This window comes from Oncorhynchus clarkii, chromosome 17 (assembly GCF_045791955.1).
Source record: "Oncorhynchus clarkii lewisi isolate Uvic-CL-2024 chromosome 17, UVic_Ocla_1.0, whole genome shotgun sequence".
In the NCBI taxonomy this organism is placed as follows: domain Eukaryota; kingdom Metazoa; phylum Chordata; class Actinopteri; order Salmoniformes; family Salmonidae; genus Oncorhynchus; species Oncorhynchus clarkii.
The window spans coordinates 3,046,891-3,060,332 of record NC_092163.1 but is presented as its reverse complement, the minus strand read 5'-3'; the positions used below and the strand labels follow the sequence as shown (position 1 = coordinate 3,060,332).

The window sequence follows — 13,442 nt, the reverse complement described above, 5'->3', positions numbered from 1 at the left end:
TGTTCTCTGATGAGTTGTGAGTCAATGAGATGTGAAATATCAATATACATGCTAAGAGAAGTAATTTCTCTCTCCTGTGTGGATTCTCTAATGACGTTTAAGTGATTGTTATGAGTAATATGTTTTCCCAAAATCTAATCTTCTGTAAAGCCTTCTCCTCTGTGTCTCATGTTATTTCAGGCTTCCTAAATGGGCAAAAGCTTTGCATCCTGGGAGGAGTGGTAATGCATCTCCCCTGTGTGTATTATCTTGTGCTGTTTCAGGGTCCCTAACTGGTTAAAACACTTGCCACACTGGGAGCAGTGGTAAGGCTTCTCCCCTGTGTGTATTCTCTCGTGCTGTTTCAGGGCCCCTAACTGGTTAAAACACTTGACACAGCGGGAGCAGTGGTAAGGCTTCTCTCCTGTATGTATTCTTTCGTGTTTTTTCAGATCCCCTGCCCCGTTGAAACACTTGCCACACTGGGAGCAGTGGTAAGGCTTCTCCCCTGTGTGTATTCTTTCGTGTTTTTTCAGATACCCTGCCCAGGTGAAACACTTTCCACACTGGGAGCATTGGTAAGGCTTCTCCCCTGTGTGAATTTTCTCATGGGCTTTCAGGTGTCCTTTCTCGCTATACATCTTTTCACATTGCGAGCAATGGTAAGGCTTCTCCCCTGTGTGTATTCTCTCATGTCGTTTCAGCTTCCCCAAATCGTTAAAACCCTTTCCACACTGGGAGCAGTGGTAACGATTCTCCCCTGTGTGTATTACCTTGTGCTGTTTCAGGGTCCCTAACTGGTTGAAACACTTTCCACAGTGGGAGCAATGGTAAGGCTTCTCCCCTGTGTGTATTCTCTCATGCCGTTTCACCTTGCCCAAATCGTTAAAACGCTTTCCGCAGTGGGAGCAGTGGTAAGGCTTTTCACCCGTGTGTATTCTCTCGTGTCGTTCCAGCTTCCCCAAATCGTTAAAACGCCTTCCACACTGGGAGCAGTGGTAAGGCTTATCCCCTGTGTGTATTCTCCCGTGTCGTTTCAGCTTTCCCAAATCGTTAAAACCCTTTCCACACTGGGAACAGTGGTAAGGCTTCTCCCCTGTGTGTATTCTCTCGTGTCGTTTAAGCTCATTTAAGTGGTTATAACCCTTTCCACAGTGGGAACACTGGTGTCTTCTTGCTGGTTTGTACGTCCCTGGCTCTGGTTCCTCTGAGTCTGGTCTTTCTCCTGCCAAAGACAGTGTGTTTTTTAAAATAGAGACCCGAATGAAACCTCCACATATGAAACGGCCTTGCTACGAGGGTAAATCCTAATCAGATCCCTCAATAACCTAAGGCCAGTTTTAACAATCTCAGTGTGATTTTAAAACAAATGTTGTAGAGTTTCCTGGTAATTACTGACAATGTTTACACTACTTATTTATTCATTCTGTTTTCGTCAGAACACAAAAAACTAAACAGTTCTAGGACACTCAAGACACAGACGTCACTGGATTCCAATCGAGCAGGTAGTTCTAAATATATAACTTTCATAGCTGTATGATACAGAATGCGACCTACAGTCGTGGCCAAAAGTTTTGAGAATGAAAAATATTAATTTGCACAAAGTTTGCTGCTTCAGTGTCTTTAGATATTTTTGTCAGATGTTACTATGGAATGCTGAAGTATACTTACAAGCATTTCATAAGTGTCAAAGGTTTTTATTTACAATGACATTAAGTTGATGCAGTGTCAATATTTGCAGTGTTGACCCTTCTTTTTCAAGACCTCTGCAATCCGCCCTGGCATGCTGTCAATTAACTTCTGGGCCACATCCTGACTGATGGCAGCCCATTCTTGCATAATCAATGCTTGGATTTTGTCAGAATTTGTGGGTTTTTGTTTGTCCACCCGCCTCTTGATGATTGACCACAAGTTCTCAATAGGATTAAGGTCTGGGGAGTTTCCTGGCCATGGACCCAAAATACTGTTGTTTTGTTACCCGAGCCACTTTGTTATCACTTTTGCCTTGTGGCAAGGTGCTCCATCATGCTGGAAAAGGCATTGTTCGTCACCGAACTGTTCCTGGATGGTTGGGAGAAGTTGCTCTTCGAGGATGTGTTGGTACCATTCTTTATTCATGGCTGTGTTCTTAGGCAACATTGTGAGTGTGCCCACACCCTTGGCTGAGAAGCAACCCCACACATGAATGGTCTCAGGATGCTTTACTGTTGGCATGACACAGGACTGATGGTTGCGCTCACCTTGTCTTCTCCGGACAAGCTTTTTTCCGGATGCCCCAAACATTCGGAAAGGGGATTCATCAGAGAAAATGACTTTGCACTAGTCCTCAGCAGTCCAATCCCTGTAACTTTTGCAGAATATCAGTCTGTCCCTGATGTTTTTCCTGGAGAGAAGTGGTTTCTTTGCTGTCCTTCTTGACACCAAAAGTCTTTGCTTCACTGTGCGTGCAGATGCACTCACACCTGCCTGCTGCCATTCCTGAGCTCTGTACTGGTGGTGCCCCGATCCCGCAGCTGAATCAACTTTAGGAGACGGTCCTGGCACTTGCTGGACTTTCTTGGGTGCCCTGAAGCCTTCTTCACAACAATTGAATGGCATTTTAATGGCATCGGACCGAGGCTCTGCATCTGTCCTCGTGCTCCTAGACCTTAGTGCTGCTTTTGATACCATCGATCACCACATTCTTTTGGAGAGATTGGAAACCCAAATTGGTCTACACGGACAAGTTCTGGCCTGGTTTAGATCTTATCTGTCGGAAAGATATCAGTTTGTCTCTGTGAATGGTTTGTCCTCTGACAAATCAACTGTATATTTCGGTGTTCCTCAAGGTTCCGTTTTGGGACCACTATTGTCTTCACTATATATTTTACCTCTTGGGGATGTTATTCGAAAACATAATGTTAACTTTCACTGCTATGCGGATGACACACAGCTGTACATTTCAATGAAACATGGTGAAGCCCCAAAATTACCCTTGCTAGAAGCATGTGTTTCAGACATAAGGAAGTGGATGGCTGCAAACTTTCTACTTTTAAACTCGGACAAAACAGAGATGCTTGTTCTAGGTCCCAAGAAACAAAGAGATCTTCTGTTGAATCTGACAATTAATCTTAATGGTTGTACAGTCGTCTCAAATAAAACTGTCTTTACTGAAGACTCATCTCTTCAGTGGGTCGTATGATTGAGTGTAGTCTGGCCCAGGAGTGGGAAGGTGAACGGAAAGGCTCTGGAGCAACGGACCGCCCTTGCTGTCTCTGCCTGGCCGGTTCCCCTCTTTCCACTGGGATTCTCTGCCTCTAACCCTATTACAGGGGCTGAGTCACTGGCTTACTGGGGCTCTCTCATGCTGTCCCTGGAAGGGGTGCGTCACCTGAGTGGGTTGATTCACTGATGTGGTCATCCTGTCTGGGTTGTGCCATGGCGGAGATCTTTGTGGGCTATACTCAGCCTTGTCTCAGGATGGCAAGTTGGTGGTTGAAGATATCCCTCTAGTGGTGTGGGGGCTGTGCTTTGGCAAAGTGGGTGGGGTTATATCCTTCCTGTTTGGCCCTGTCCGGGGGTGTCCTCAGATGGGGCCTCCTGACCCCTCCTGTCTCAGCCTCCAGTATTTATGCTGCAGTAGTTTATGTGTCGGGGGGGCTAGGGTCAGTTTGTTATATCTGGAGTACCTCTCCTGTCCTATTCGGTGTCCTGTGTGAATCTAAGTGTGCGTTCTCTAATTCTCTCTTTCTCTCTCTCTCTCAGAGGACCTGAGCCCTATGACCATGCCCCAGGACTACCTGACATGATGACTCCTTGCTGTCCCCAGTCCACCTGGCCGTGCTGCTGCTCCAGTTTCAACTGTTCTGCCTTATTATTATTATTCAACCATGCTGGTCATTTATGAGCATTTGAACATCTTGGCCATGTTCTGTTATAATATCCACCCGGCATAGCCAGAAGAGGACTGGCCACCCCACATATGCTCTCTCTAATTCTCTCTCTCTCTCTCGGAGTACCTGAGCCCTAGGACCATGCCCCAGGACTACCTGACATGATGACTCCTTGCTGTCCCCAGTCCACCTGACCGTGCTGCTGCTCCAGTTTCAACTGTTCTGCCTTATTATTATACGACCATGCTGGTCATTTATGAACATTTGAACATCTTGGCCATGTTCTGTTATAATCTCCACCCGACACAGCCAGAAGAGGACTGGCCACCCCACATAGCCTGGTTCCTCTCTAGGTTTCTTCCTAGGTTTTGGCCTTTCTAGGGAGTTTTTCCTAGCCACCGTGCTTCTACACCTGCATTGCTTGCTGTTTGGGGTTTAAGGCTGGGTTTCTGTACAGCACTTTGAGATATCAGCTGATGTACGAAGGGCTATATAAATAAATTTGATTTTATTTGAACCGCTCTCCTTGAAGTTCTTGATGATCCGATAAATGGTTGATTTTGGTGCAATCTTACTGGCAGCTATATCCTTGCCTGTGAAGCCCTTTTTGTGCAAAGCAATGATGACGGCACCTGTTTCCTTGCAGGTAACCGTGGGTGACATATGAAGAACAATGATTCCAAGCACCACCCTCCTTTTGAAGCTTCCAGTTTTGGGGGGGATTCAGTTCATTTGCATGGAAAATAGGGACTTTGTAATTAATTGCAATTCATCTGAACACTCTTCATAACATTCTGGAGTAAATGCAAATAGCCATCATACAAACTGAGGCAGCAGATTTGGTGAAAATTAAAATGTGTCATTCTCAAAACAACATGTAAAGTGTTGGTTGGATGTTTAATGAGCTGGGAAAAAAAGATTGCAGAATTTTTTACATCCCTGTTAGTTAACATTTATTCTCTGCCAAGATAATCCATCAACCTGACAGGTGTGGCATATCAAGAAGCTGATTGAACAGCTTGATTATTACACAGGTGCACCTTGTGCCGGGGAAAATAAAAGGCCACTCTAAAATATGCAGTTTTGTCACAATGCCACAGATGTCTCAAGTTTTGAGGGTGCATGCAATTGGCATGCTGACTGAAGGAATATCCACTAGAGCGGTTACCAGATAATTGAATGTTCAATTCTCTACCAGAAGCCACCTTGCAACGTCATTTTAGAGAATTTGGCAGTACATCCAACTGGCCTCACAACCACAGACCACATATAACGACGCCAGCCCAGGATCCCCACAGCATCTGAGACCAGCCACCCGAGTTGTATTTCTATTTGTAATGAAGCCCTTTTGTGGGGAAAAACGAATTCTGATTGGCTGGGCCTGGCTCCGCAATGGGTGGGCTTATGCCCTCCAGGGCCCACCAATGGCTGCACCCCTCAGTCATGTAAAGTCCATAGATTAGGGCCTAATTTATTTATTTACAATGACTGACTTATATGAACTGTAAATTGTTGAAATTGCTGTTTATATTTTGGTTCAGTATACATACAGACACAGTGCATTCGTTAAGTATTCAGACCCCTTCACCTTTTCCATATTTTGTTACATTTCAGCATTATTCTAAAATTGATTAAATTGTTTCCCCCCTCGCCAATCTAAACTCAGCAAAAAAAAGAAATGTCCTCTCACTGTCAACTGCGTTTACTTTCAGCAAACTTAAGATGTGTAAATATTTGTTGGAACATAAGATTCAACAACAGACATAAACTGAACAAGTTCTACAGAAATGTGACTAACTGAAATGGAATAATGTGTCAAAATAATAATGTGTCAAAATCAAAAGTAACAGTCAGTATCTGGGGCGGCAGGGTAGCCTAGTGGTTAGAGAGTTGGACTAGTAACCGAAAGGTTGCAAGTTCATATCCCCGAGCTCACAAGGTACAAATCTGTCGTTCTGCCCCTGAACAGGCAGTTAACCCACTGGCCGTCATTGAAAATAAGAATTTGTTCTTAACTGACTTGCCTAGTTAAATAAAGGTAAAATTAAAATAAATAAAAAATCTGGTGTGGCCACCAGCTGCATTAAGTACTGCAGTGCATCTTCTCTGCACCAGATTTGGCAGAACTTGCAGTGAGATGCTACCTTCCGGTCTTGCAGGAAATCACGAGCAGTATGGCTGGTGGCATTGTCATGAGCCTGCGGGAAGGGTACCATGAGGGAGGAGGATGTCTTCCCTGTAACGCACAGCGTTGAGAGTGCCTGCAATGACAACAACCTCAGTCTGATGATGCTGTGACACCGCCCCAGACCATGTCTGCCCCTCCAAATCGATCCCGCTCCAGAGTACAGGCCTCCGTGTAATGCTCATTTCTTTGACGATAAACGCGAAACCGACCATCACCCCTGGAGACAAAACCGTGACTTTTTGTGACGGTGGGTTTGTGCCCAGAGGCGACGTTGTTGCCAGTGATGAGGACCTGCCTTACAACAGGCCTGCAAGCCCTCGGTCCAGCCTCTCTCAGCCTATTGAGGACAGTCTGAGCACTGATGGAGGGATAGTGCGTTCCTGGTGTAACTTGGGCAGTTGTTGTTGCCATCCTGTACCTGTTCCGCAGGTGTGATGGTCGGATGTCCCGATCCTGTGCAGGTGTTGTTACACGTGGTCTGCCACTGCGAGGACGATAAGCTGTCCGTCCTGTCTCACTGTAGCGCTGTCTTAGGCGTCTCACAGTACAGACATTGCAATTTATTTCCCTGGCCACATCTGCAGTCCTCATGCCTCCTTGCAGCATGCCTAAGGCACATTCACACGGTTGAGCAGGGACCCTGGGCATCTTTCTTTTGGTGTTTCCAGATTCAATAGAAAGGCCTCTTTAGTGTCCTAAGTTTACATAACTGGGGGTGTAAAGCAATCATCAATTTCTCTCAGCCAATCAGTCATTTTTAAGTGCTGTGTGTATTGAATGCCCTTCCCTATAAGCCTGATCACAGCTTTCCTCAGTATTAGTTAATTAATTAACAGTGTCTAGAGTTTAGTTTGCCTGTTCAACAGTCTTGTAAAGATAGGGGGGTTGACTGGGACAGGCAATGTAACATCCATAATGTTTTAAGGATAAGTTTTTGTAAAACAAGCACCTTACATTGGATCATCTTGAAATTTTCTCTCTAAAGCTAACTTTCATCAAGGTTTTATATGGTCTATTGGTTTCTCTCTTTTCATTGGCAGAATCCTTTTTCAGTGTTATGATATTCATAACATCCATATCCACCAGTCTATCTTCCTGTCAACTAACAGAACTCTGCTGGTTGTCCTGGTAACAGATACCAGTGGGCAGATCTATTGTATTTGTTCAAACTAAACTACAGCACTTACTTTGATGAGTCAAATCTGATCCTTTCATCTCTTCTCCTCCTCTCACAGTTCCACTCAGCCCTGTTGTTTTCCTGCAGTCCACCAGCAGCACAGACAACCTCTTCATACCCAGCAGTAAGGTGCGACTGGGAGAGGCACGACACATGGACTCCGGGAGGCTGGAAGGGCTAGCGTTGTCCTAGTAACCATAAAGAGGGGACACAGATACACATCATTATGGATGCTAATGTCGCTGTTGTCATAAAGTGCTCTACAGAAACCCAGCCCAAGCCGATAAAGCAAGCTGTATGCTAGACCAGACCAAGCTGTACCATCTGGTGTTCTGATCTGGAGAGACTCTTCTCTGCCTCGTCAGCATCAGGATGTTGTTGAGGCTCCGCAGAGGATCCACCATAGTCATGTCTCTCTCCTGTGTGAATGAGAACATCAAACAGATGGTAAACTTATGATCTTCTATTCCAATCACAGAGTCTTACAAGAGGAATGAATATGTCTAAAAAGGGCCTAAAATGGCCACTTTCATCTTGATTTCCTAAAAAAATATTTGTGATGCAAATGTAAAAGGGTTGTTCCACAAAATGGGTGCCTTTTTTATATTTTAAGTAGAACATACGCAGCAATATTGAATTTTAAGACCGTTATACTAGATGAGGGGAACTTTAATGCCGACCACGTGGAGAATTCAATACATCTAATTGAAAAGTCGCAAAAGTATATGAACCACTGGCAGATCGACCATTTAACAATTCCTACAGTAAGAATGCCCATTAAAAACCCCACATTAGTTCAACAACTGCATAGTGTGTCCCTGTTTTTAAGACAGTACTCACTGGTGTCAATCGGATCTTCTGTCTCCTCCTTTTTCACTCTCAAAACGTCTTCCTCCTTCACGTATATTAAGATAGCATCCTCTTCCTCTCTAAAAGGTTCTTTCTCTTCTTTCACTATAACAGCCTCCTCTTCCTCCTTTTTCATTCTGAAAGATTCTTTCTCCAAACAGCAGACCTCCGCTTCATTAGCAAGGGAGTAGTTCAGTGAGCTCATGGTCAGGGATGTTAGCTAGCTAGCTAGCATTAGCGACTAGCCTAGTGCTAACCTCAGTATCAATCTTTAACAAGTTTGCAAATTGAACAAGCACATTAGGTTAAAGTTCACCAGTAGATACGTCAACCGAAATTTGTTTAAAACACTGAGATTAGCTCATGTACAATAACATGGTCTAAAGAATCAATCTTTCAGTTTTATGTTGTCTAGCAGGCTACCGAGGTGGTTGAAAGAGTTGGCGCCTTGTTGTTCCTGAAGAACCGTCCCGTCCAGTCTATTACACGTCACGCAAGAAGCATCACCTGAAAGACGCCCATCGCCATCTGCTGGCTGGAGTGGGTAACGCAGTTTGGAAACAATAGGTACTACACTTTTTGTGATGGAAAGAACGTCATAATAATTTAACAATAAGCAGATATATTTTCTCTTATGTCTTACAAATAATACTTTCCTGTACACAGACGTAGAAGCTTAAAATGAATATGTGGATTATGAATAAATACTTCTACGAATAGGTAGTGTTTTAAAACACATTTCTGTTAATACTCTGTTCATTTTTCACATTCGTTTTTATTAGATGTGACCATACTTTTCCCTTAAAGCCACGCTCTATACGATACAAATCATACTGTAAACAATAGACCAAATGCATCACATGCAACAGAATCGTCTGAATGAATTCACCCCTGATGATGCGTAAACACAGTTCACTTTCACAACTGCCACGTTGTATTTCCTCTCACATCAATTCGCTCACCTTTTCCCTTCGCTTGTGGACGTCAATGCACAACACATCAGCTGTAGGTGACCAGGAGTTAAAACCTTTCCAAACCAAACCATTTCATATCTGCTACACACAGCCTACATCGTTGTCACCATATTAGCTAAAGTCAACACAGCTAATATAAGTAACTTGTTAGTAAACCTGCTACAATCATGACAGAGCTCCTCTGTGGAGATGCTACATGTTTCATCATTAGATGCTACAGTCCTTCAACAATGGATGTCATATGAATCTTTACCACTTGGATCTGTAATAGGAGTAGTATTTTTCCTCAACTTACCTGTGTCCCCGCACATTGACTCTGTTCCGGTACCTCCTGTATATACCCTCCACATTGACTCTGTACCGGTACCTCCTGTATATACCCTCCACATTGACTCTGTTCCGGTACCTCCTGTATATACCTCCATATTGACTCTGTTCCGGTACCTCCTGTATATAGCCTCCACATTGACTCTGTACTGGTACCTCCTGTATTTAGCCTCCACATTGACTCTGTACCGGTAATACCTGTATATAGCCTCCACATTGACTCTGTACCGGTAATACCTGTATATACCCTCCACATTGACTCTGTACCGGTAATACCTGTATATAGCCTCCACATTGACTCTGTACCGGTAATACCTGTATATAGCCTCCACATTGACTCTGTACCGGTAATACCTGTATATAGCCTCCACATTGACTCTGTACCGGTAATACCTGTATATAGCCTCCACATTGACTCTGTACCGGTAATACCTGTCTACAGCCTCCACATTGACTCTGTACCGGTAATACCTGTCTACAGCCTCCACATTGACTCTGTACTGGTAATACCTGTATATAGCCTCCACATTGACTCTGTACTGGTAATACCTGTATATAGCCTCCACATTGACTCTGTACTGGTAATACCTGTCTACAGCCTCCACATTGACTCTGTACTGGTAATACCTGTATACAGCCTCCACATTGACTCTGTACCAGTAATACCTGTATATGGCCTCCACATTGACTCTGTACTGGTAATACCTGTCTACAGCCTCCACATTGACTCTGTACTGGTACCTCCTGTATATAGCCTCCACATTGACTCTGTACTGGTAATACCTGTCTACAGCCTCCACATTGACTCTGTACTGGTACCTCCTGTATATAGCCTCCACATTGACTCTGTACTGGTACCTCCTGTATATAGCCTCCACATTGACTCTGTACTGGTAATACCTGTCTACAGCCTCCACATTGACTCTGTACTGGTACCTCCTGTATATGGCCTCCACATTGACTCTGTACCGGTAATACCTGTCTACAGCCTCCACATTGACTCTGTACTGGTACCTCCTGTATATAGCCTCCACATTGACTCTGTACTGGTACCTCCTGTATATATCCTCCACATTGACTCTGTACTGGTAATACCTGTCTACAGCCTCCACATTGACTCTGTACTGGTAATATCTGTCTACAGCCTCTCTACTGTTATTTTCCTGCTGCTCTTTAATATTAATTATTTGTATTTTCATACATAACACTTATTTTTCTTAAAACTGCATTGTTGGTTAATTAAGGGCTTGTAAGTAAGTATTTCACTGTAAGCATTTCACTTGTATTCTGATTTCATTCATACATTTCTTACATTCATTTATTAATATAGAAAATATACATATTGAAAATATAAATGTTTCGTTTTTTATATATATTGTTGAATATAATATACTTTAAGGGTATATTAGTTCCAGGATCTCTGCTAGTGTTAAAGTTATGGGCCATTTAATACAGATACATTAGCATAGTAGGACACGAAACTTAAGGTTACCTAACATAACCCCTGTTCTATGATATTATAAGCCTCGTTAGGGGCGGAGTCTAGGGAGATCCAATCAAACAATATCTGTCAAGCAACAGCTAATAGCAGACGACTCCACTTCCTATATAAGGGACATAGTCGCTCCCATCTTCACATCTAAGTACATGTTTGTCTTCCATGTGTGAAAGGTAACCTGGTGAATATCATAGAACCAGGGTTCTGTTAGGTAACCTGTTGAATATCATAGAACCAGGGTTCTGTTAGGTAACCTGGTGAATATCATAGAACCAGGGTTGTGTTAGGTAACCTGGTGAAAATCATAGAATCAGGGTTCTGTTAGGTAACCTGGTGAATATCATAGAATCAGGGTTCTGTTAGGTAACCTGGTGAATATTATAGAACCAGGGTTCTGTTAGGTAACCTGGTGAATATCATAGAATCAGGGTTCTGTTAGGTAACCTGGTGAATATTATAGAACCAGGGTTCTGTTAGGTAACCTGGTGAATATCATAGAATCAGGGTTCTGTTAGGTAACCTGGTGAATATCATAGAATCAGGGTTATGTTAGGTAACCTGGTGAATATCATAGAACCAGGATTCTGTTAGGTAACCTGGTGAATATCATAGAATCAGGGTTCTGTTAGGTAACCTGGTGAATATCATAGAATCAGGGTTATGTTAGGTAACCTGGTGAATATCATAGAATCAGGGTTCTGTTAGGTAACCTGGTGAATATCATAGAATCAGGGTTCTGTTAGGTAACCTGGTGAATATCATAGAATCAGGGTTCTGTTAGGTAACCTGGTGAATATTATAGAACCAGGGTTCTTTTAGGTAACCTGGTGAATATCATAGAATCAGGGTTCTGTTAGGTAACCTGGTGAATATCATAGAATCAGGGTTCTGTTAGGTAACCTGGTGAATATTATAGAACCAGGGTTCTGTTAGGTAACCTGGTGAATATCATAGAATCAGGGTTCTGTTAGGTAACCTGGTGAATATTATAGAACCAGGGTTCTGTTAGGTAACCTGGTGAATATCATAGAATCAGGGTTCTGTTAGGTAACCTGGTGAATATCATAGAATCAGGGTTATGTTAGGTAACCTGGTGAATATCATAGAACCAGGGTTCTGTTAGGTAACCTGGTGAATATTATAGAACCAGGGTTCTGTTAGGTAACCTGGTGAATATCATAGAATCAGGGTTCTGTTAGGTAACCTGGTGAATATCATAGAATCAGGGTTATGTTAGGTAACCTGGTGAATATCATAGAACCAGGGTTCTGTTAGGTAACCTGGTGAATATTATAGAACCAGGGTTCTGTTAGGTAACCTGGTGAATATCATAGAACCAGGGTTCTGTTAGGTAACCTGGTGAATATTATAGAAACAGGGTTCTGTTAGGTAACCTGGTAAATATCATAGAATCAGGGTTCTGTTAGGTAACCTGGTGAATATCATAGAACCAGGGTTCTGTTAGGTAACCTGGTGAATATCATAGAATCAGGGTTCTGTTAGGTAACCTGGTGAATACCATAGAATCAGGGTTATGTTAGGTAACCTGGTGAATATCATAGAACCAGGGTTCTGTTAGGTAACCTGGTGAATATCATAGAATCAGGGTTCTGTTAGGTAACCTGGTGAATATCATAGAATCAGGGTTCTGTTAGGTAACCTGGTGAATATCATAGAATCAGGGTTCTGTTAGGTAACCTGGTGAATATTATAGAACCAGGGTTCTGTTAGGTAACCTGGTGAATATCATAGAATCAGGGTTCTGTTAGGTAACCTGGTGAATATCATAGAACCAGGGTTCTGTTAGGTAACCTGGTGAATATCATAGAATCAGGGTTCTGTTAGGTAACCTGGTGAATATCATAGAATCAGGGTTATGTTAGGTAACCTGGTGAATATCATAGAACCAGGGTTCTGTTAGGTAACCTGGTGAATATCATAGAATCAGGGTTCTGTTAGGTAACCTGGTAAATATCATAGAATCAGGGTTCTGTTAGGTAACCTGGTAAATATCATAGAATCAGGGTTCTGTTAGGTAACCTGGTGAATATCATAGAATCAGGGTTCTGTTAGGTAACCTGGTAAATATCATAGAATCAGGGTTCTGTTAGGTAACCTGGTGAATATCATAGAATCAGGGTTCTGTTAGGTAACCTGGTAAATATCATAGAATCAGGGTTCTGTTAGGTAACCTGGTGAATATCATAGAATCAGGGTTCTGTTAGGTAACCTGGTAAATATCATAGAATCAGGGTTCTGTTAGGTAACCTGGTGAATATCATAGAATCAGGGTTCTGTTAGGTAACCTGGTAAATATCATAGAATCAGGGTTCTGTTAGGTAACCTGGTGAATATCATAGAATCAGGGTTCTGTTAGGTAACCTGGTAAATATCATAGAATCAGGGTTCTGTTAGGTAACCTGGTGAATATCATAGAATCAGGGTTCTGTTAGGTAACCTGGTAAATATCATAGAATCACGGTTCTGTTAGGTAACCTGGTGAATATCATAGAATCAGGGTTCTGTTAGGTAACCTGGTAAATATCATAGAATCAGGGTTCTGTTAGGTAACCTGGTG

General features: G+C 42.8%; 2 protein-coding genes across 2 annotated transcripts in view; one reads left to right on the top strand and one right to left on the bottom strand.

Annotated features, from left to right (window-relative positions):
* Positions 1 to 8,524, bottom strand: part of LOC139370042 (zinc finger protein 678-like) — a 267,317-nt gene extending 258,793 nt beyond the window's left edge. The window contains exons 1-4 of the mRNA XM_071109343.1: positions 8,057 to 8,524; positions 7,538 to 7,635; positions 7,227 to 7,404; positions 274 to 1,204 (exon numbers count right to left, since the gene is read on the bottom strand). Of these exons, the coding sequence (XP_070965444.1) occupies positions 274 to 1,204; positions 7,227 to 7,404; positions 7,538 to 7,635; positions 8,057 to 8,270 (1,421 nt within the window). The 5' untranslated portion in view covers positions 8,271 to 8,524. The remainder of the gene's footprint in view (positions 1 to 273; positions 1,205 to 7,226; positions 7,405 to 7,537; positions 7,636 to 8,056) is intronic.
* Positions 1 to 13,442, top strand: part of LOC139370044 (zinc finger protein 345-like) — a 637,497-nt gene that overhangs the window by 409,610 nt on the left and 214,445 nt on the right. The gene's annotated exons all lie outside the window — the stretch shown is intronic.